At 51.6% G+C, this 24,165-nt stretch overlaps 1 protein-coding gene and 1 pseudogene across 1 annotated transcript in view; one reads left to right on the forward strand and one right to left on the reverse strand.

Moving 5' to 3' along the window:
- The first annotated feature begins 415 nt into the window (after positions 1-415).
- The window catches only part of MAP1S (microtubule associated protein 1S), a 32,887-nt gene continuing 9,137 nt past the window's right edge, over positions 416-24,165 (forward strand). The window contains exons 1-5 of the mRNA XM_022558555.3: positions 416-551; positions 1,793-1,894; positions 3,371-3,453; positions 4,290-4,430; positions 5,026-7,381. Coding sequence (XP_022414263.2) covers positions 431-551; positions 1,793-1,894; positions 3,371-3,453; positions 4,290-4,430; positions 5,026-7,381 — 2,803 coding nt within the window. The 5' untranslated portion in view covers positions 416-430. The remainder of the gene's footprint in view (positions 552-1,792; positions 1,895-3,370; positions 3,454-4,289; positions 4,431-5,025; positions 7,382-24,165) is intronic.
- On the reverse strand, positions 20,256-23,313 carry LOC149744061 (serine/threonine-protein phosphatase 2A catalytic subunit beta isoform pseudogene; annotated as a pseudogene).

A 24,165-nucleotide genomic window follows, 5' to 3' on the forward strand; every position in this document is an offset into this window, starting at 1 on the left:
TTGTCCCATCACCCACACCTTGCAAACTCCTATGCATCCCTCAAAGCCCTCAAAGGTACCCTTCTTTTCTCTGTTTAAGCCCTGACCTGGGGACCTGGGACCTGGTTCTGATTGGGCCCACTGTGATGTGATGTGAGTTTCCAAAGGGCAGAGATTCCGACTGGCATGTAGTAGGCATGCAGTCAGAACTTGTTGAGTGAATGAATGAATGAATCAGTGGTTATTTGGGAGGGGTGCCCAAAGTGGAGACCCAAGGCTAGGCCAACCCTTAGGTCTCCATACCCCCATCTCCCACGACTTCAATGTGCGGGAAGGGGCAGATAACGTGCGAGGAGGGGCTTCCGGGCGGGGTCTTCAGCCCTTCCGGTCCGGCCCCTTTAAGGGGCGGGGACAGCAGGGCGGGCGGTCGGAGCGTCTGGCCGGCGCGAAGATGGCGGTTTCGGCTGCAGGGCCCGGGTCGGTGGAGGCGCCCAGTTCACTGCTGCTCGTGGTGGGCGGCGAGTGCGGGTGCCCCGGGCTGCTAGCCTATGTGCTGGAGGAGCTTGAACGAGGTCGGGCCGGCCCGGGAACTCGGTGTCGGGGAGGCGGGCGCGGCGGCGCATCTCGGCCTAAGGGCCGGGGGATGGGGCGGGGGGGCGGCTGGATCCGGGGGCCCCGGTGCCCCTATCCCCTTACCGTTAGGCACAGGGCGCAGGCAGAGCCCGTGCGTGCCCGCAGAGGAAACAGCGTTCGGGTTTGGGCCGGGCTGCTCCGCCTCGAGCGGGGTGCAGACCGGGGAGGGGATACGGGCCCAGGCTTTGGGACCCACGCGATTGGGCAGCATGGGCAACGGCTCCGCTTCCCGCCCTCCGGGCCCTCCTCGAATCCTCGGGCCTTAGCAGCCTGGAAGTCCCGGAGGGAGGAGCAGGGATGGGGAGGCTGGGCCCGGAGCTCCAGGGCCTACTTTCCGCAGCTCCATGAGGAACTGCTAATTGGGGTGTGGGCGGGTGCTGCCTGCTCAAGGGATTTGGCACCTGGGGATATGAGTCATAGGTGCACCTGCAAGGTTAACCTGCAGCCGCTTGGCACGGTGGGACCGGCAGGCGTGGTGCACCCCGAACCGTGATTGGAGGGCATTCATCCATCCCCCGTCTCTCAGATCGGCAGGGCCTGCCGTCCGTGGCCAGTAAAATGGGACTGCAGCAAACATCTCGGTTCACAGGATTAAGGAATGTCACCCCACAGGGCATCAGGGATAGCGTGGGGACCATGGGCAGGCTCAGTCCTGCCCTCACAGGACTAGTGGGTCTGGCTGAGGGGCGGGTACCAAAGTGAGTGAGGAGATGGACCAAGTTTTAAGCTCAGATGGTTACAGGAGTGTTCAGAGGATGCAAAGGGCTGAGAGGACCTGAAGGGTGGGGAGAAGGATCTCTGGGCAGTGGGAACAGCCCACGCGAAGGCTCGGAGACGGGAACTGTGCCTGGCAGGGCTGAGGAACAGTGAAACCAGTGGTGGGGGTGGGAGGATGACGGAGGGGACAAGATGACTGTTTAGGAGGCCGGGACTTTCTTTCTGATGTCCTGAGTCTTCTCTGTAAAATGCCTGATTTATACTTTGGGTTCCTTGAGGGTGGATGCAGTGGGCTCCAAAGGCACATTGGATGGTTCTGAATTTCCAGGCCGTCATGTGCAGGGGCAGGTTGAGGGGAGGGGCCTGTGGCGGCCTTCACCAACCATCCGCTAGTTATTGAAGTATTCTGGGAGCTGGGAAGCCCAGCTGATTTCCTACCTCCCTTCCCCCCTCTCCCCACCAGGCATCCGGTCGTGGGACATTGACCCTGGCGTCTGCAGCCTCGATGAGCAGCTCAAGGTCTTTGTGTCACGGCACTCGGCCACCTTTTCCAGCATTGTGAAAGGTGAGGCTGGGGACCCTGCATGCCCCAGCTCTCCCCTTCTGCTCATTCAGTGGACAGGTGTTCTTTGAGTGCCAACTATATGTGAGGCATGGGGATCAGGGAATGGCTGTAAGCAGCAACAGTAATAACACAACTGAGATCTACTGAGTGCAGAGCAGGGGCAGGCCCTGAGCCAGCACTCACTTCCTTTGGTCATCAGCAACCCACAAGGCAAGAACTTGTGTTTTTGTCCCCAGTGAGGTGTGGGGGACAGGGAGACCTCTGAGGAGGGTCTTTTTGGATGAAAAGCAGCTGGGGCTGGTGTGGAGAGTGGAGGGAAGGGCCCAGTCAAAGGGACAGGACATTTGGAAAGTGAGGGGCTGCTGAGCGGGACTGGAGGGTGGAGTGTAGGCCTGGTGTGGCAGGGACTATGTCTGGTTTATGCCTGTGATTCCTTCACAGGGCCAGGTACACAGTAGATGCTCAGTAGATGGGGACCTGAGAAAGCAAGATCGAGGAGGGAGTTGGGGTTCCTGGGCCAGCCCCACATGTCCCGTGGCTCCCTGGGGATTCTGGGGTGACCAGGGTGAACAGAGCAGCTGCTGGGCAGGGCCTGGGTGTTGCCTGCAGCTCTCCCCTGCCTCAGCCAGCCTGTTGAGTCACCTCCAGGCCGCTGCAGGAGAGGAAGGAAGCGTCCGTCGCCTCATTGTCCCAGTGGTTCTGGGTGGCTTCCTGACCCTCACCATTTGGGGGAGCTGGAAATGCCATCCGCTCTGTGTGGCCTTGGCAGCCACTTCCCCTCTCAGTGCCTTAATTTCCCCACCTGAATGGGGCAATAGCCGCACATGATAAGAAGCCCGTGATAAACTGATAAAGGGTAACCAGCAGTAGAGGGTCCTTGCCTCTCCAGACGCAGGCTGGGTGCTGCATATTTGAAACACATCTGGTCTCTGGGGGACGGACGAGGGTTTGGATCCCAGAATCAACCCCACTCCCCTCTCCGTGGCCCATGAGGCCTCCCTGCCCTCGGCTCCCTCCTGCTGCCCCTCGCTGCAGCCCCACCTGCCCCTTCCTGATCCTCAGACACAGAGAGCTCAGTCCTGCCGCAGGGCCCTTGCCCGTGTTGTGCCCTTTTCCTGGTGTACCCTCCTTGGCCCTCCCTGGGCTCAGGCTCCTTGATTATAAAATGAGGGTGACAGTGGCATCCCCCGCAGGGCTGAGAGCTGTGAATTGGGCCCTGCCAGCAGTGGAGGCCTTGTTTCCAGCGTGAGGCCTGCCAAGGCGGTTTCCTGTTCTTGCCTCATCCTGACCTGCAGCTTTACCACATGCCTGTTAATCCCTGGATGACCCTCTGGCTGGGGGTCCTGGGAAGCGGAGTCCTGGAGGGGCTCATGGCCGCCTGGGGGTTACACAGTGAGGGAGGGTTTGACCTTGTCACAGGCTGACCCCCACACATGTGGCTCAGCCCTAAACTCACAGGGCCCGGTTCCCCCGCAGGCCAGCGGAGCCTGCACCACCGTGGAGACACCCTGGAGACGCTGGTCCTCCTGAATCCATCAGACAAGTCCCTGTGTGACGAGGTAGGGAAGGGTAGGCTCCTGGGGGGAGTGGGCTGCTAGGACGAGCGCCATTCCCTGGCCTCACCTCATGTGTCCTTGCCTTCATGCTGCCTGAAATCCTCTTCTTGACACCCAGCAGCAGCGAAGCCTCCCCCAATGACTCCAGCCTCGATTTATTCCCTCCTCAGAGCTGATGGGGGGAGCGGGTGGAATCAGAAAAGGCTGGAGTTTGGGAGGAAGGAATGAGATAGGGAAGGGCTGGAGGTGGGAGGGCAGAACCCAACCGATGTTTGCATCCCGTGCGTTCCTTTGGGCTGGGCCCCGCTAATTGTCTGAACTGACTTAATACTTCTAGCTTGTGGACATCTGTGCTCTTCTCTCAATTTCCCATGAGGCGACTCTCAATTTCCCATGAGAAAGATGAACAAGATAGAGCCCCGGGACACCCCTCTAGATACTCTTGTACGAGTTGATTCCTCTGATCAAAAATGCTCCCTGAAGGGGCTCGAGGAGACAGAGCCAGACACAGGCCCCTCTTCCCCATGGCACTGGGGCTGGGCCAGAGGGAGAGGTGGGCTTCAGGGAGCCCAGAAAGGGTGTGCAGGGCTTCCAGGAGGAGGGGGCACCGGAGCTGGGCTTTGTAGAATGAGCAGGAGTTGGGAGCAGGGATAGGGGGTCGAGCCCGACTGGAGGCCTACAGGCTGCAGTCCTGGCTTCTAGTTTAGTACTGGTCAGGCCGTCATGGGGACAGGAGTGGGGTGGTATATATAGATTAGGGGCTGGGGACCACCCCAAAGAGGGGTGCTGACTATCTCACTGCACAGAATAGGGCCTTGAACACTCTCCCTCTCCCTCAGCTCCGGAACCTTCTCCTGGACCCTGCCTCTCACAAGCTGCTGGTGCTGGCTGGGCCCTGCCTGGAGGAGACGGGGGAGCTACTGCTCCAGACAGGGGGCTTCTCACCCCGCCACTTCCTCCAGGTCCTGGGGGACAAAGAGGTAAGCCACGCCCTCACCATCCTGCCTCTGAAGCCTGGCTCGTCCCCACTGGGCTGAGTGGCTCCAGCGACCTGCTGTCCCCCTGAGCATCGTCCCTTCCTCCTCTGTGGAATAATGGTGGTGGCGTGTCTTCCTCCTGGGCCCAGTCCCATGACCCACTGCAGTGTGTGGGCCTGTAGGTCAGCAGATGTCTCAGAGTCTTCAAGTGGCACCGCAGATTCTAGGTCCCATCTGAATGGGGGTCCCTTCTGAATCCCTTAGTCTGGGTGGGGCAAAATGAGCAAAAAACTGGCAAACCATGTTTGGTTTGATAAGAACCAGTACACAGGGGTGGTGGTGGGGTGAGTGTAGAAGGTCTCTCTGGAGGATGCTGTGCTTTAGGAGTTGAGAACAGCAAGTGCAAAGGCCCTGGGGCAGGGAGAGTGAGGGTGGGGGAGGGTAGAGGTGGACAGGTGGTGATGGGCCCTTCTGGGATGTGGGGAAGGCTGGGGTTTTGTCCTGAGGGTGACAAGGGCAGGCAAAGGGCCTTAGTTTTCCCAAGGGGCTGGGTGTTGTCTGGCTCCAGGTGACCCCTTAACCATTCCGCCCTCTACAGATCCGGGATCTTCTGGCCTCCACACCCCCGCCTGCAGACCCACCCAAGCTCACCATCACCTGCCCGACCTTTGGTGACTGGGCCCAGCTGGCACCCGAAGTGCCCGGCCTCCAGGGCGTGCTCCAGCTGCAGTTGAACCCTCCAGTGCAGCTTCCGGCTTCTGAGGGCCTGCGTGAGTTCCTGGAGTACGTGGCTGAGTCGCTGGAGCCGCCGTCCCCCTTTGAGCTGCTCGAGCCTCCGGCCTCCGTGGGCTTCCTCAGGCTCGCCCGGCCCTGCTGCTACATCTTCCCTGGTGGCCTGGGGGATGCTGCCTTCTTCGCCGTCAATGGCTTCACCGTGCTGGTCAATGGTGGCTCCAACCCCAAGTCAAGCTTCTGGAAGCTGGTGCGGCACCTGGACCGGGTGGACGCCGTGCTGGTGACCCACGCGGGCGCTGACAGCCTCCCCGGCCTCAACAGTCTGCTGCGGCGCAAGCTGGCGGAGCGTGATGAGGCAGCCGCTGGCGGGGGCTCTGGGGATGACCGGCTGCGCAGGCTGATCTCCCCCAACCTGGGCATCGTGTTCCTCAATGCCCGTGCAGCCGCCTCGCGGCTGGTACGCGGGGAGGATGAGGCGGAGCTGGCCCTGAGCCTCCTGGCCCGGCTGGGCATCACCCCCCTGCCTCTGAACCGTGGGCCGCTGCCGGCCGAGCCCACTGTGCTCTTCCAGAAGATGGGCGTGGGCCGGCTGGACATGTACGTGCTGCACCCACCCTCGGCCACCACTGACCACACGCTGGCCTCTGTGTGTGCCCTGCTGGTGTGGCACCCCGCGGGCCCCTCCGAGAAGGTGGTGCGCGTGCTGTTCCCTGGCTGCACGCCACCCGCCCGCCTCCTGGATGGCCTGGTCCGCCTGCAGCACTTGGGGTTCTTGCGGGAGCCTGTGGTGACCCCTCAGGACCTGGCGGGGCCTCGGCGAGCTGAGAGCAAGGAAAGCGTGGGCTCCCGGGACAGTTTGAGGAGAGAGGGCCGGACGACGGCACCCTCCAGGCCCGCCCAGGAGCGCCCCGGGGTGGCCCAGAAGGAGCCACCGCGGGCTGAGGCCCCTCGCAAGGCTGAGAAAGAAGCCAGGCCCTCCCGGGAGGTGAAGAAGGACCCCAAGCCGAGCGCCCCTCGGACCCAACCCCGGGAGGTACGGCGGGCGGCCTCTGCTGTGGTCAGTGGCAAGAAAGCAGGTGCCCAGGTGGCTCCCAAGCCCCGCAGAGCACCCAACACACCCCGCCCAGGTGTCCCACCAGCAGAGAATGGGCCCCGCAGCCCACCTAGCTTCCGGTGCAGAGAGGCCAGCCCCGCCACGGAGGCCTGCAACTCCCCAGCCCCTCGGCTGGTGGCCACGCCCAGCCAGGAGAGCAGCCTGGAATTGGGGCTGAGCCCAGCCGGGGAGGAGGGCGGCAGCTTGGAAGAGAAGACCCTGGAGCTGCTGTTGGCCACCAGCACCCCCGAGCCGTGCACACCCTCACCCGCCGGAGCCCACCAGGGCCCAACTGAGAGCAGCGGGCCACTGTCACTGAGCCCGCTGCGGGGTGGGGAGCCTGGGCCGGATGCATCCCCCACAGTGACCACCCCCTCGCTGCCTGCTGAGGTGGGCTCCCCGCACTCCACAGAGGTGGACGAGTCCCTGTCGGTGTCCTTTGAGCAGGTGCTACCGCCACCAGCTGCTGCTGCAAGTGAAGCCGGGTTGAGCCTCCCACTCTGTGGCCCTCGGGTGCTCCGCTCGGCCTCCCCACACGACGTGGACCTGTGCCTGGTATCACCCTGTGAGTTTGAGCACCGCAAGGCTGTGCCCATGGCGCCGGCACCTGTGTCCCCCGGCAGCTCCAATGACAGTAGTGCCCGGTCCCAGGAGCGGGCGGGTGCTCCAGGGGTGGAGGAGACACCACCCACATCCGTCAGCGAGTCCCTGCCTACGCTGTCTGACTCGGACCCCCTGCCTGCCGCCCCTGGCACCGCGGACTCAGATGAGGACACAGAGGGCTTTGGGGCCCCTCGCCGCGACCCACTGCCTGACCCGCTCAAGATACCCCCGCCACTGCCCACCCCGCCTAGTATCTGCATGGTGGACCCTGAGATGCTGCCTCCTGAGCAGGCGCGGCTGAGAGAGGGCCTCGGCCATACCCGGAAGCCCCTTACCCGCCCCAACCGTGGCACCACTGCCCCCAAAGCCACTCCAGTGACTGCTGCCAAGACCAAGGGGCTGGCCAGTGGGGACCGGGCCAGTCGGCCACTCAGCGCCCGGAGCGAGCCTAGTGACAAAGGAAGTCGGGCACCCCTGGCCAGAAAGCCCTCAGTCCCCAAGACAACCACTCGAGGTCCATCCGGTAAGTACCTGGGGGCTGGAGTCCTGCAGTGGGTTCCCTGCCCAAGTCCTCCTGTTCCCCGCTTGCTGTGTGGTCTCAGCCATACGCACCACCCTCTCTGGGCCTCAGTTTCTCCAATAAAATGGAAGCTCTGGCCTGACACTTTAAGCACTTGCAATTCCAAGGTGCTCAAGCAGTACCGTCAACGGAAATGTAATGTGAGCAACATCCATCATGGTGAATTTTCCAGTAGCCACTCTAAGCAAAAAGAAACAGGTGAAATTAGCTTCAATATTATATTTTGTTAAACTCATTTGTGTGGAGGGTCCCAAGACCACCCCCACGTTGGATGATTGCCTAGGAGGACTCGGTGTATGGTCATACTCATAAGTTTATTACAACAAAAAGATACAGAGCAGGATCAGCAAAAACAAAAGACATGGGGGGGGAGTCCCAGGGAAACCAGGCACAAGCTTCTGGAAGCCTCCTCCCAGTGGAGTCACATATCATGTGCTTGGTTCCCTGAGCTCCAAGCTGTGACAACACGTGTGAAGTGCCGTCGATCAGGGAAGCTCCTTAGAGACTCAGGGCCCAGAGTTTCTATTGGGGCTGGTCATGCAGGCACCCTCTACCTCACACGTACACTGGAAAGGTTTCCAGGATCCAATTCTTGGACACCAGCCCGGTGTCCCGCAGTTGGCCGCAATTCTGACACTGTCTACCCAGAGGCAGAATCACATTCCACAGGTAAAGGGCTCCGTCCCCCGAGCACCCTGGACTTCAGGTGCCAGTCACAAGTCCAGGCTGTTACCCGTGCTTCTGACCAACTGGTTGTAAATCGGAGGGTCCCATGCCCCCCTCCTCTGGTTTGATTAATTTGCCAGAGCTGCTGACAAAACCCGGGAAAACCCATTTACTCACTAGATGACCAATTTAGTATAAAAGGCTCTTAAAGGATACAAATTAACAACCAGATGAAGAAATACATAGGGCGAGGTCCCAAACAAGGGATCTTATGTCCTCATGAAGCTTGGGACCCTGCATGGTAGCACAAAGCGTTCTGGTTCCCTGGTGTGGAAGCTTTCTGTAAAAGGGCCAAAAAGCGGCCTTTTGAGGCTTTTATGGAGGCTTCACTACATAGTCATGATTGACTAAATCATTGGCCAATGGCGAGTGACTCAACCTGAGGCCCCTCTCCCCTGCCCAGGAGTCAGGACGCAAGACTGAAAATTCTGACCCGCTAATCACAAGGTTGGTTCTCCTGGCAACAAGCCGCCACCCTGGGGTGGGAATCCAAAGTCACCTTCATTAACATAAACCCGGTTGTGGTGGAAAAGGGCTTCTTATTAATAACAAGACACCCATTTCACCCTTTTGGCCCTAAAGTGTTTTCTGGAACTGAGGACTAGAGACCAAATATAACAAAGATGCTCCCATTGCTTACATTGATCAGAAAATTCCAAGGGTTTTGGGAGCTGTGAGCCAGGAACTGTGGATGAAGGACCAAATATATCTGAGAATGACTATATGTATTTCTTATAAATCACAGTACTGCAGTCCACCCCCTGGCGGAACAGATCCCTTACAGCAAAGCAATCATACCTATCACAGCACTTATATTTGGGGTCACATTTATTAGAACAGATGTAGCAATAGTACCAACATAGATAGGCCAGACATTTGGAGAAGCTGTGTGGGGTAGGGATGGATGGATTGGTGGATTTTTGGTTGCGTTGGGTCTTCGTTGCTGTGTGGAGGCTTTCTCTAGTTGTGGCGAGCGGGGGGGCTACTCTTCATTGTGGTGCGTGGGCTTCTCATTGTGGTGGCTTCTCTTGTTGCAGAGCATGGGCTCCAGGCCCGTGGGCTTCAGTAGTTGTGGCACGTGGGCTCAGTAGTTGGGGCTTGCGGGCTGTAGAGTGCAGGCTCAGTAGTTGTGACGCACGGGCTTAGTTGATCCGCGGCATGTGGGATCTTCCCGGACCAGGGCTCGAAACCTGTGTCCCCTGCATTGGCAGGCGGATTCTTAACCACTGCGCCACCAGGGAAGTCCCGGGATCGATTTAGAGAAACGTCATTTGCTACTTGTACCTTACGATCAATTTGTGCAGAACTATTCAGCACAGAAATCAGCTGGTGATTAGCTATCCTGGTCCTCCTCAGGCCAGTCATTTCCCACAGGTATTACCTCCGGAGGAGGCTTTAACTCAGGCTCTCAATACATTTGATCATCAGTATCAGTGTTACCATAAGACTCATTTACATGAGGTAGTTGAATCTTACCAGCGACAGGGCTACACCGTATCGAAATATGGTTACCGTACGATTCATTTTCATTACACAACAAATCGGTAAGAGCTACAGACGTGTTCACTTTGCCTTCCCAACAGAATCTGCCTTTGCCCATATACCAGACGGTATTAAGGACAGAGGTTGTGACCACTGGCCACCATTCAGCTAGCTCCAGATTCCAAGGTAACTAGGGACAAGTTCACGAGCTTGTACTGAGTCTGATTTCCACTGTGTGTTGTATCACAGGGCCCACCTCCCTTCTGTGGGGAGGACACGAGTTGTATTTAGAATATTCCTATCCCAGCTAACTGTGCTGCAGGGTATATTTTATTTCTAGCTTTACTGGAGGTGCGAGCAGTCAGGGTGCATCTGTGTAAATTATAAATGTCCCCAGAGAACTTCCATAAGCTTGGAGGGCCGTAACATTCCCATAGGTGTGTGCGCCCCTGAGCCTCGGCAGCTAGGATTGAGGGCCACTGCCCCGTGGCCACTTCAGCCTGCATATGTATTTAAATAGTCAAGAGGCCTTGTTGGGTCCCAGTGCTAGTTCTAGCATATCCAGCATTATTGGCAGTCTGCCTGACCCACTTTGCTAAAACCTCATTCTCTTTCCAGGCTGGCTCCCATCCTTCGCCTTCCACCTGGAAGAGAACTCCCCCTAGTCTGCCTATTCTAATTAATCTTTTTCCTCTGAATGCCACTCCTCATTAAAAGCAAATTTCACTTGTCCTAGGATACCTACCAGCACCTATTTACCCTAAGGCTCTTTCTGGCTTGTGGGCCAGTGTTGTTGAATCCACCAGAGACCTTGTTGCCATTGTGTACTAATGGCCTGGGTGCAGATAGGGTGCATGTTTTGCACCCCAAAATTTTGGGCCCCCCAGACTAGGCTTAGATGCGTGGTAAGCACACCTAGATGTAATTTAATTTAGTTTGAGTATGCCATGAGGCTTCCCGTGGCCTGCCTTGTCTCTGGTAGGGCTGTACCCCAGGGGAACTTGAGCGACCATGTGATGCCCACTGCTTTAATCCCATCAGGGACCCACTGTTTTTCCCTAGTTTGATGAATCGCTTTCCATCCACAAAATCAGGATGACATGTGCTCGTGCACAGCACACCCTCCCATGCTCGGCATGCTGCCATTATATTTTGTCCATCATAACCAGGGACCTTTCTAAGCAATTGATTGTCACGATCTGTAATTACACAGTGATCACATAGATCGGTCTGCTGGGAGCTATACACCACACAGTTTGAAGTCCCAGTAGGAAACAGTTCCCAAATGTTATCCTTTGTAGTAGCCCGAAAAATGGGAGTCAGAAGACACAGGCGCATCGCTAGAATTCCATTTAATCTTTTAACAGTTGGTCCTGTTCGTTAATATATCTCAGGAACAGAATGTCTTTCCAGAGCCATGCCATTCAGGTGTGCAGGCTGCTGTTCAATCTTATCAGGTCCCCAAATCAGGGCTGATCTCAGCAAACTAGCTTCAGCCTGCTGGGCATCTGGTATGCTTCTGCTAAGAGATTCTATTATTCTCTTGCTCTGAGGCTCTCTCCAGGTGTTAATAAAATGTTGGATTTCCCTCATTGCATAACCCACTTATTCATCCCTTTACCCTCAGCTGTTATTCTTCCTCTCCATTTGTCATTTATCTTTACCCACACTTTTCCACTCTTGGGAGGGACGTGAGTTTGGCCACCGTGCTGGTCCAGATTGCTGCCAGGAAACTAGGCTGGCAGGTGTCTCCCCTGCCCCGTCCACTGCCGCTCGCCTAGAGTAGGGTTACACGGGTACAGAACCAGTGGGCTCTTGCAACTGCTAGGCAGCGCAGCAGCATTCACCGTCAGCACCAGCTTTGCCAGAGGCGGGTGAAGGCACATTCCGGGCCCATCAGGCCCTTAGGAATTCTGACATAAAGGTTTAAAGGTATAGTTACCAGTTTCTCGTTTAGGAATCATCCCTGCTTCTGGCCCCCCACAGTTGCATCCCTGGTTCTGGGACCACTGCATCGAGTAGGAGAAGAAAAAAAAAAAAAGTTGCTGTGATGCGGGGCGGAGTTACACAGTTGCATCAGCATCCTCCCCCACCCCGACTCGCCCACAGCCCCAGAAAAGCGGAGGAGTCTATCCAGTGGGGACCCGCCCTCAGCCCCGCTCACGCTGAGGGTGAGTGCATGCTCACGACGGTGTGTAAGCCAGCCCCTCAAGCCTGTATCTCCCCTGGTTTTAGACAGCACATGCTTCAGCCGCCCATTCCAGTTTTCTATTAAACCATTACTCTGAGGATGATACGCAGCACATCTGGTGTGAAATCTCTTGCCACTGTTGGACTGTATGGGCTGTAAAGTGCACCCCTTGGTGCGAAGAAATGTAACTCAGTGGCTCAAATTGTTAGTATTTTCTGTTCCAGTCTTACAGTATTTTGAGCATTCGCATCTACCATCAGGTATGCAAACCCAGTGCAGGGTGTCTCTTCCTGTTAGGGCTCATTTATAGCCCCCAGCCCCAGGGCTACTGGCTTTGGTCCAATGTAATCCACTTGCCGGCTATGTGTGGGGCTCTGCATTGCTGCAGCCCTCTCCCCATGCCGACTCATTCATGGGCCGCCCTCCCAAAATGTTCACTTGATGGTTCAGTGACCTTCCAAACCTGGAAGGGGTTCTTCTGGTGGGCATTGACATGTCCTACTTTAACATGCCCCTTAAATTCCCAGAGTGATTTCCATAAGGCCGCGCCCCATGCAGGCATCCCTTTAATAGTCCAGGTTTCTGTTGCCCATCTGCCCGACCACACAGCCACGCCATGGGCTGCGGCCCAGGAGTAAAAACCCAAACATAGGGGCTTTTACCGTTGCTCAATTCTTCCACCACTGCTAGGAAAACAGCGTGCAATTCAGCCCACTGAGCCCATTTGTTCTTGCTGCCTCCAATCAGAGTCTCGCCATCCCCTGGTCTTAATGCAGCCGCTTTCCAAGCAGGTTATTATCCATTCATCTTGAAACTGCCATCCATAAAGCAAGCGCGCTTTGTGGTTCAGTTGAGAGCCGTCCATAGGGCAAGGCCATGTGCCAGTCAGTTCCAGCAGCTCCTCAGGTGGCTCCAAAGTCGGTCCTAGAGGGAAAGAGGCTACGTGCTCATGATCCAGTGGGTGCCTCCCTGCATTGCCCTGGCAGCGTGCTCTCGGATGAACCATTTCTCTTTTTATCATGGAACACTTCTGGGCACTGCGTTCATTGGAGTGTTTCTCCAACATCACCCAAGACATTATGGGCATCTCAGGTTTCATGATTATTTTATGTCCATCAGTAATCGAGGTGATCTCAGTTAATGCCCAGTCGCAGGCTACTAATGGTCTCTCAAATACTGTGTATGGGCGGCAGCATCTTGGAATTTTCTGGTCCAAAATCCCAGTGGTCACTGCTGGGAGGTGCTCGTGGGCTTTTGCCCGAAGCTCCAGTCTGCAGAGTGTACAGAGTATGGCCGACACTTCCCAAATCATACCTGAGTGGGGGGTCGGCAGGGCCCAACGGCCAAGTTGAGAGGGCTGCCACTGTTTGTGATTCAGACACAACCTGCTCTCGTTCGGGTCCCTAACTCAGAGCTTTCTTTCGGGTAGTCTTCCAGGTGGAAGCAACATTCCCAGATGAAAATCCAAGTCAACCAACCAAACGCTGGGCTTCTTGTTTGGTCCTGGGGAGGACAGTGACAGCGGTTTATTTTTAGTCTCTTGTGGAATATCCCAGGTGGCCCCTGCCCAGGTTCTTCCTAAGAATTTGGCTGTTCGGGCAGGCCTGGGAACCAGTGCTGGATTTATGAACCCACCCCAGTTGGTCATGTGCATCCCTGTTGCACTCAGATCAGTCCTAGCCTGCTCTTTGGTTTCCGCTATCACCGTAACGCCGTCAGTATAGTGTATGATTACATTGGCGACCCGCATCAAGTCCACGTCCCTTCTGACCAAATCACAACAGTAAGCCAGTGAGTTCAGATACCTCTGTTGCAGCACAAGAAAGGTAAATTGGGATCCTTCCCATGTGAAGGCCAACTGCTGCTGGCTCTTTTCTGAGATCAAAACAGGGAAGAAAGCATTTACGAGGTCACTCACTGAGTAGCAGCCTCCTTGCATTTTCTGTGTGTCTGGAACGGCTGAGCCGATGGGTGGTACAACTTGGTTTAAGTCTCGATAGTCTACAGTTAGTCTCCATGAACCATCCGTCTTTTCCCCAGGCCGCATAAGGCTATGGTACAGTGAATTCGTGGGTACCCACACTCCAGCTTCTAGCATATCATGAATTAAAGTGGTCGTCTCTTTTTGTCCACCAGGCGTTCTAGATCACTCTGTGTTAGCCGCCTGTGTGTGCTCGGGCAGTTCTAGCGGCTCCCATCTGGCGTCCCCAATTAAAACTGGCCGGAGGGCGGACTTACAGGCCTCTGCTTTACAATATTAAGTAGGGGAGGCAATCCTCAGTCAGTCATAGTCTCCATCGCAGTAATACAGTCAGGTAAAGGAGATGTGACCACCTCACACAAAATCTGTCCACTCACCCCAGTTTTCATCCCAATGTGCACCTTCATCCCATCAACGTTTGCATCTCCAGTTCCTCCCAATCTAACCTTCCAGTCTAACCTTAGCCCCCCGCTAAGACTTCACCAACAGGTGTTGGAATCACAGTGCTTTGGGCTCCTGTATCTAGGAATCCTGGGAAGGTCTCCTTCCTCTCCTGGCTGTTTTCTCCACGCCTGTGCAGATGGCCTTGGGTCCCCACCCCCCGGGGTGGAGCCAGAAGATCCTGGCCTCTGCTTCAGTCTTTATCTTCATTAATCTTCCTAGTCCTCACCCGCAGGGGATTCCTGGTCAGGTTTCTCATTGTAATCTTTGCCTCCTGGCTTTTGAAATCCGTCGAAACTAGAGTAAATAGTGGACTTGTTTGGGGCCCTTTGACAAAACGTTGGGGGCCCTGCATCTGTTGCCGAAAACTCAGCTTCCGTGAACCAGTGCCACATCGAATCTTGCAGGGAGAGTTTTGGGTGAATTAGAAGAGAATAGCTTTAAAAAAAAAAGAACAACCTCATTGCTTTGCCAGGCAGAGTGGGGCACAGTGGGCTCATGCCCCTGAAAAACTGTCCCCCAACCCAGGGGGGATTTGGTGAGGAGTTTTATAGCAGTGGTTCAAGGGCGGGTTGTTGATAAGATTAAGGTGTGTGGGGGGGGACACCTGTACTCCTTTAATCCGGTCTCAGGTAATCTCTTGATGAGCTTCTCTGGTTCCTTTCATCTGGCCTCAGATGCTGTTCTCTGGGATGAATAATGCTGACATCTTCCATTTGTTGGGGGTTTTAGTTCTGTAAAGAGCTCAAAGGTATTGTTAATAACGAGCCCCTGCCCCAAGGCTGCCCTATTGTTTCTTGGCTGCCCCTCCCTTGTCTCTGCATCCCCTCCCTTCCCTGATTAGCAACTGTTTGAATCTGCCCTTTGGGACTCCGGGAAGGTCCTGGAGGCTGGAGTCTGTCCCCTACAAACAAGGAACGGGGTACACAGAAAGGCTTCCATGTCCAGGAGCCCCACAGGGTCCTGCTCAGTTTCACCTGTTTCAACTCTGTGTCTGCTTTATTCATTCTACGTTTCAACAGCCATCTGAAGATGACCACTGCACTCGGTCAAGTCCCTCGACTCTCCCCTTTGTCTCTCCCCGTTTTCTTAATTACTCTAATGTTCTTGGTGTCATCAGAGAAGCTGAGATAGCAGATCTGATAAGGCTTCTAGAACTGTTGTTCAGTTTTGTAGCAGTAAAGTTCCACGGGGTGCCCATGCAACAAGGGTCCCGTTAATCACAGCATTTACCAAAACCTGGGTAACAGGCATATTCAGTGGGTGAATGTCCCAGTCATAAAGCTAATCCCACATGGCCTGCATAGGAAGCATTTCAGCTGCTTCATCTGGGGTGTCCCACTTGGCATTTATGGGGTGAGTTGGGCAGTCCCCCCTTCTCAGGATAAACACACTTTTCAGTGGTGTTTATCCAGTCGGCCAGGCTGGTTATGCCTTCGGGAATAACCTCCTGTGTGTCTGGAACAATCTGTGATTGTTCAGTAGTGAGCTTCGGGTCCTGCATCAACCCAGATGTGCTATTCTACTCTGCAGCCTTCAAAACCAAAGACACAGCCCCCAAATTGGTTACTCTCACGATCCATTTGGGTAAAGGTTCTTCAGGAAACTGATGATACCAGTCCACAAAGTGAGCCCGTTTCTTTACACTCGATCTCCTGGTTTCAGTTGTTTCTTGGTTTTGCCCTCCCCCTACATTAACTACCTTCTTGGTGACCAGAGACCTTAGAGGTATTTCCTGATGCCCCTGCATAATTTTTCCCTCTCTGGGCGGCTTTGAGGCTAACGACCAAACCTCAGGTCTACCCAAATCTGAACTTGGTTCAACATCAAGACCTGAGTGAGCACATGTTTTAACTTTCATTTTGGCTAATAGAGATAACAATAACCAGGAAACTGTATTCAGCATGCTGCTTATTATCTTGCATTTCCTTATATATCCAGTGAGCCAACTCCTTGGGTGTTGGGTCTACTACCATTACTACATTCCGTTGGTAACTTTTACCTTTAGTAACTGATTGCAGTGAGCTGCAGTTTCATACTGTGGGTGACTAGGTAGCTATCTGGGGATCAGCGTTTGCTCATTCCCCACCCTTTTATCCTTTCTCTTTAAAAAAACACGTTTCGGGGCTCCCCTGGTGGCGCAGTGGTTGAGAGTCCGCCTGCCGATGCAGGGGACGCGGGTTCGTGACCTGGTCCGGAAAGATCCCACATGCCGCGGAGCGGCTGGGCCCGTGAGCCATGGCCGCTGAGCCTGCGCGTCTGGAGCCTGTGCTCCGCAATGGGAGAGGCCACAACAGTGAGAGGCCCGCGTACCACACACACACACACACACACACACCAAAAAAAAAAAAAAAAACACGTTTCTGTAAGCCAGGGTCATTCTAGCAAATCCCACTCCTGACACCAACCAAAAAGGGTTCCTGGACCCAGTTCCACTGTGTGTGTGTCTGTGTGTAGGTTTCCCCACACCAACAAGCAATTCTTGGATGCCAGCAGGGCGTTGAGGAATTCAAATCAATTCTGACACTCTCTACCCAGAGATAGAATCACATACCACAGGTAAAGGGCTCAGTCCCACAAGACCACCCTCCACGTCAGATGCCAGTCACAGGCCCAGGTTTCTACCTGTGCTTCTGACCACCTGGCTGCAAACCGGGGGTTCTGGTGACCTCCTGCAACTCAGGATGCCAATCGCAAGTCTAGTTTGTTACCTGTGCTTCTCACTGACTAGCTATAAATCAGAGGTTCCCATGACCCCCTCCTTGGGTTTGGTTAATTTGCTAGTGCAGCTTACAGAACTCAGGAAGAACCCATTTACTCCCTAGATTACTCATTTATTACATATAAAACACTGTTAAAGGATACAAATCAACAATCAGTTGAAGAGGCCCGTGCACCGCAAAAAAAGAAAAAAAAAATTTGACTACCTTAAGCCATTTTTAAGTGCACAGTTCAATAGCATTAAGTACATTCATATTGTCGTACAACTATCACCACCATCCATCTCCAGAACTTCTTTCATCTTGTGGAACTGAAACTCTGTCCCCTTTAAACACTAACTCCCCATTCCTCCCTGTCCCCAGCCCATGGCAACTACCATTCTACTTTGTGTCTCTGAATTTACTACTCTAGGGACATCATATAAGGGGAATCATATAGTATTTGGGGTTTTTTTGTAACTGACTTCTTCAACTTGGCGTGTTGTCCTCATGCTTTATTCATTTTGTAGCATGTGTCAGAACTTCCTTTTTTAAGACTGAATAGTATTCCATCATATGGATGGACCACATATTGTTTATCCATTCATCCATTGTTAGATACTTGAGTTGTTTCCACCTTTTGGCTATTGTGAATAATGCTGCTATGAACCTGGATGTACAAATACCTTTTTGAGACCCTTGCTTTCAAATTTGGTGTATATACTCAGAAGTGGGATTGCTGGATCTTATGGTGATTCTATTTTTAATTTCTTGAGGAACTGCCGTACTGTTTTCCACAGTGGCTGTACCATTTTACGTTCCACCAACAGTGCACAAGGGTTCCGCTTTCTCCACATCCTTGCCGTCACTTGTTATTTTATGGCTTTTTTTTTTTTTTTTTTTTTGCGGTACACGGGCCTCTCACTGTTGTGGCCTCTCTGGTTGCGGAGCACAGGCTCCGGACGCGCAGGCTCAGCGGCCATGGCTCACGGGCCCAGCCGCTCCACGGCATGTGGGATTTTCCCGGACCGGGGCACGAACCCGTGTCCCCTGTATCGGCTGGCAGACTCTCAACCACCGTGCCACCAGGGAAGCCCTATTTTATGGCTTTTTGATAGTAGCCATCCTAATGGGTGTGAGGTGGTATCTCACTGTGGTTTTGATTTGCATTTCACTAATGATTAGTGATGTTGAGCACCTTTTCATGTGCTTGTTGGACATTTGTATATCTTTTTAGAAATGTCCTTTGCCCATTTTTGAGTCAGGTGGTTTGTCTTTTTGTGGTTAGGTTGTGATAGTTCTCTATATATTCTGGATATTAATCCCTATCAGATAATGATTTGTAAATATTTTCTCCCATTCTGTGACTTGCCTTGTTACTCTGTTGATAGTGTCCTTTGATGCACAAAATTTTTTGATTTTCATAAAGTTGAGTGTGTCTACTTTTTCTTGTGTTGCCTGTGCTTTTGGTGTCATTGCCAAATCCAGTATCATGAAGCTTTTGCCTTATGTTTTCTTTTAAGAATTTTATAGTTTTAACTGTTATATTTTGCTTTTTGAGTTAATTGTTGGATATGGTGCTAAATAAGCATTGAACTTCATTCTTTTGCATGTTGATATCCAGTTTCCCAGGGCCATTTGCTGAAAAGACTGCCCTTTCCCCATTGAATGTTCTTGGCACCCTTGTCACAAATCATTTGACCATATGTATGACAGTTTATTTCTGGTCTCTCTATTTTATTCCATTGATCTGTATGTCTGTCTTGATACTAGTACCACATTGCCTTGATTACTATAGCTTTGTAGTAATTTTAGAAATCAGGAAATGTGAGTCCTCCTACTTTGTTCTTCTTTTTCAAGGTTTCCTTGGCTACTTGGGATCCCAGTGAGCTTCCATATGAATTTCAGAATGTATTTTTTCTATGTCTGCAAAAAAAAAAAAAAAAATCACTGGGATTTTGATAGGAATTGCATTGAATCTGTAGATCACTTTGGGTAGTGTTGACATAACAATATTTAAGTCTTCCAATCCACGAACATGGGATATCTTTCCATTAATTTATGTTCTCTTTAGTTTCTTTCAGTAGTGTTTTGTAGTTTTCGTGTACAAATATTTTACCTCCTTTTTAAGTTGATTCCTAAGTATCTCATTCTTTTTATACTATTGTAAATGGAATTGTTTTCTTAATTTCCTCGTTGAATTGTTCACTGTTAGCATATAGAAATGCAATTGTTTTTTTTGTGTGTTAATATTGTATCCAGCTATTTTCTGAATTCATCTGTTAGTTCTAACAGGTTTCTTTTGTGTGTGTGGAATCTTTAGGATTTTCTACACATAACATTATATCATCTGTGAACAGAGATAACTTTACTTTTTCCTTTCTAATGATTCTTCTTTAAATGTTTAGTAGAAACCCAGTGAAGCCCCAGAGGTTTTGATTACTGATCCAATCTCCTTACTATTGATAAGTCTATGCAGATTTTCTATTTCTTTGTGAGTCAGTCTTGGTAGGTTTTGTGTTTCTAGGAATTTGTACATCTCTTCTAAGTGATCCAGTTTGTTGGTGCATAATTGTTCATAGTACTCTCATAATGCTTTTTATTTCTGTAGATTGGTAGTAACATCTCCACTTTCTGATCTTACTAATTTGAGGCTTCTCTTTTTCATTTTGTTTTGTTTGTTTGTTTAAAATGGAAAGTTTATTTGCTCAGTACACCAAATAGAATGCAAGCACTGTCATGACAAATATACAGAAATATGCAGATCAACATAAAATAGTAATTTAGTTTAAATGAAGGGAAATCTCTTTAAATGTTATGACAACGTACACCCAAGAATTTTTCAGTTAATTATACATTTCAATAAAATAAACGGTAATGAATTAAGTGGAAGTTAGCTTTATGAATTTTTCTTAAAAATAAAAAATCCAACCCTATTAATCCATGCCAGTTAAACACTCTAACTAAAATCTCCAAGTAAGTGCAAAAGGAGATGGAGTTAGTTACCTTTTTTGCTTGAACAGCCCCAAGGAAAGCGGTTACTACAAATACAGCAGGCAAACTGTTAAGACTGACCAATCTAGAACATAGTGTTGAACTAATTTCACTCTCAAGTTGTGCTAAATGCTCATCATTAGTATGGCACAGTTTGGTCCATGATATGGTTTAATGCCAAGACAGATCTCATTTTGTTACAGAAACACATAGATTACTGTTGCTTTTTTTTGTTTTGTTTTTAAATATATATATATATATATATATATATATTTATTTATTTAAAAGCCAGGTGTGCTTCCACATACAAAGGCAGTTTTTCCCAGGAGGAATTTACAGAAAGTAGTCTGGGGTGCCCTGGGTCACATGAGGCTCTCCACGACGAGGTGCTGGGTCAAACTGAAGGAAGGAATACTTCAAAGTGTCATCTAATTCCATGATAGCAGCCTGGTTCCCACAACGATAACTTAATTATCGTTGGGTGCACTGAAAATGGTAACCACGTTCCGATCGTGACACCAATTGTATCCCTCCGTTACAAGGTGGTGAGCACGAGAAACCAGTGTGAGGCCACTGGCATGGTTAAATGTTTCAGAAATATCTTGTCCAAATGTGTAGCCAGCACCGCGTGGTGAAATACCCCACCCACCACGATCACCTGGATCTGACCGTAACGGATCACACGTTGGGCCCTCATGTGGAACTTCTTGTAAACGATCCAAGGCTCTTCTATGATCCAGTGTATCTATGGATGGGGAAAGGCCACCATGGCAGGCAGAATATCTGTACATCTGCTAAAGCTGTAAGTGGCAGATAATCAAACAGATCTGTAAAGTATTTCCAAACATTGGCATTTCCATACTTTCACAGACATTCATCATCAAAGCCGTATACTTGGGTAGTTTGTCGGCTTTCGTGGTTTCCTCTCAATATTGTAATATGTTCTGGATAACGCACCTTTAATGCCACAAGAAGAGTCAGAGTCTCCACAGAATAATAACCTCTGTCTACATAGTCACCCATGAATAGTTTGTATCTGGTGATTTCCCACCGATTCTATAGAGTTCCATAAGATCATGGAATTGACCATGCACATCTCCACAGACGGTAACAGGACAACGGACCTCTCGCACATTTGATTCTTTTGTTAAAATTTCCTTAGCCTGGTTCTCGTTAAGTTGTTTACACTCGTTCAGCTGCTCGACCCACTGGTCCAGCTCCTTGTTGAATGCCTTGTCGTCCATGGTGGCCCGAGCCCCTCCCCCGCTGCCTCCGGGCCCCCCCTCCCCGCCCCCCGCGCGCCCCAGCGCCCTCGCCCGCAGCCAGCTCCCAGCGGGAGTGGAAGGAGCTGGGGAGCGCGACCCCGCGCCGCGCCCAAGCCCCACGGGCGGTTCCGGGCACACGGCCTCCAGGAGACCCTCCGCACTGGCCCATTGGGCCGCACGCCCCTGGAGTAGGTGAAGGGCGCGGGGAGGTGCGGGGCTTCCGCGCAACTCCCGCCGGACGACGGGCACCTGCCGCCGCCTCCTGCCCGCCGGCCACTCCCGGTTCCCTTGCCCCTTCTCTCTCGCTCTTTCTCTCTTTTTCTTTCTTAGTCAATCTAACTAAAGATTTGTCAATTTTGTTAATCTTTTCAAAGAACCAACTTTTGGGTTTGCTGATCTTCTGTGTCGTTTTTCTACTCTCTATTCTTAAAATCTTTGCTCTGATCTTTATTATTTCCTTCCTTCTGCTAGCTTTGGATTTACTTTTCTTCTTTTTTCAGTTCCTTAAGTTGTAAAGTTAGGCTGTTGATCTGAGATATTAATAAAAGTGTTTATAGCTATAAACATCCGCTTTATCACTTCTTTCCCACAAAAAGATTCTCTTTGTCTTTATCTTTGAACAATTTGATTATCATGTGTCTCAGTCTGGTTCTCTTTGAATTTATCCTATTTGGGGTTCATGGAGTTTCTTAGATGTTTATGTTCATGTCTTTCATTAAATATAAGAAGATTTTGGCCATTATTTCTTGAAATAATCTTTCTGCCCCTTTCTCTCTCTTTTTTCTTCTGAGACTCCCATAATGTGTATGTTGGTCCTCTTGATAGTATCCCATAGGTCCCTTAGGCTCTGTTCACTTTCTTCAATTATTTCTCTTTCTGTTCCTCAGACTCAATAATTTCCATTGCCCTGTCATCAAGACCACTGATTCTTCTGCTTGTTCAAACCTTGAGTGGAATCTTTCTAGTGAATTTTTCATTTCAGTTATTATACTTTCCAGCTCCAGAATTTCTTTTCATTTACTCTTATGTGTTCTATCTCCTTATTGATATTTGTATTTTTTCCATACCTTGTTTTCTTGGCTTTTTCCACATCTTCCTTTAGTTCTTTGAGTATCTTTAGGACAGTTTTTTAAGTCTTTGGTGAGTCCACCATTTGGTCTCCCTTAAGGACAGTTTCTGTTAAATTTTTTTCCTTTCACTGGGCCATACTTTCCTGTTTATGTACCTTGTGATTTTTTTTAATTGAAAACTGTACATTTGAATCTAATAATGTGATAACTTGAGATCCAAAATTTCCCCTTGCCCAGGGTTTGCTGTGGCTCTTTCCTTTGATTATTGTGAGCTGTCTCTATGCTGGGGATCAGTCTGTGGTGTAAACTTAGGGTGTTCTCATGTCTTTTCTGATCCTGTACCTTTTGCTGGGCATCTGTGGTTGCTTTCTAAATTTCCCTGTATAGTAGTTGCTTTTGAGTGTCCTAGTGCTTAAATGTTTGGCTCCCAAAAGGGGAAAAAGAAAAAAAATGAAGGGAGAAGAAGGGAAGAAGAAAAAATTTCCGTCCTTTAAGTCCCATGTAAGTTGCTTCAGACTTATGCTGAGGGGCTGCCAGCGCAACTATCTAGACAGGGAGCAGATTCTTGGAGCTTCCTACTGTGCCATCGTCCCAGAATCCTGCTGTGTTAATTCTTTCCTGCATACTACTATATCAAAATGACATTCCAGCATGTAATCAATATAAAATATTACTAGATAGTTCCCTTTTCTCTTTCCACACTACATCTTGGGAGCCTGGTGCGTGTTTTGCACTCCCAGCATGTCTTGGCTCACACCACGTTCCAGTGCTTGGTGGCCACTGCATCAGTCAGAGCAGGTCTAGAATTACCAAGAGAGGGCTGGTGAGAAAGCAGCAACAACGATGACAGTCATAAATAACTCCAGGTCATGTTCACTGAGTGCTTGCTCTGGACTGAGCCCTATTCTAGTTGCCTGGGGTGGTCCTGCCCTCCGGGAGCCGACAGGCATCTCCAGCTTCTCTCCCCATGTGGCTTTGTCCTCAGCTCCTGGCCACCCTGGTCTCTTGATTGTCTTCTAGCCTCAGCGCCCCCCTGAGCCCCCACTTCTTGTCTTTCCTGGGCAGATTCCAAGAGAGGCATCTGATGGGCCCTTGTGACCTTTGGCAGGTCAGGGGCTCCCAGCACAGTGGCAGGGAGAGAGAGAGGGTGGCCCCTAGGGCCCATGGGCAAGGCTGGGACCCGGAGGCTGGGGATCATCTGAGACCTTCTCTTCCTGGGCATTTGACCTCTTTCCAAAGGCCACAGTCTTGGCCACTCAGGGTCTCCTGCTCCCACTGCTTCTGATAAACCAACCATCGACATTAGTGTCAGCAAAGCCTGTCTTAAAGGGCCAGAGGGTAAACATTTTCAGCTTCGTAGGACAGATGGTCTCTCTCTCAGCTACTCAGCTAGCTACTCACTCAGCTAGGTGTCGTAGCACAAAAACAGCTCAGTAAGTACTCGGTGGGTGTTCTAGTAAAACTGTATTTCCAGAAGCAGGCAGTTGCCATACTTGGCCCACAGGCCATAGCTTGCCAGTCCCTGCTCTACCCCTGTCCTCCTGCCCCATGGCTTCCGTCCACATTCCCTTTGCCTTCGCTTTGCTGTGCTGCCTCTGCTGCTCCTGTCCCCCTCTCGCCTTCCACAGCCACGGTGGCTTTCCCTTCCTGGGGCACCACTCAGGGTCCTCGACACCACTGTCCCCAGTTATGAGTGAGGGGCTCTACCTGCCCAAAGCTGGGGATTTCATTCATTCTGCAAATGCCCCAGCAGCCTTCTGGGCCCACACCCTGCACTGGGCAGCGTTTATGATCTTAAGACACCAAACACCTGGCAGGCTTCCTGTGGCCAAGACCTGGCGACGTCCTCAATCAGTTGATGAGTTCACTGGCCCAGGA

Source organism: Delphinapterus leucas, unplaced genomic scaffold (assembly GCF_059928025.1).
Source record: "Delphinapterus leucas isolate spDelLeu-1000000601 "Yukka" unplaced genomic scaffold, BTC_Dleu_Yukka2 spDelLeu_asBTCV2_sq25, whole genome shotgun sequence".
In the NCBI taxonomy this organism is placed as follows: domain Eukaryota; kingdom Metazoa; phylum Chordata; class Mammalia; order Artiodactyla; family Monodontidae; genus Delphinapterus; species Delphinapterus leucas.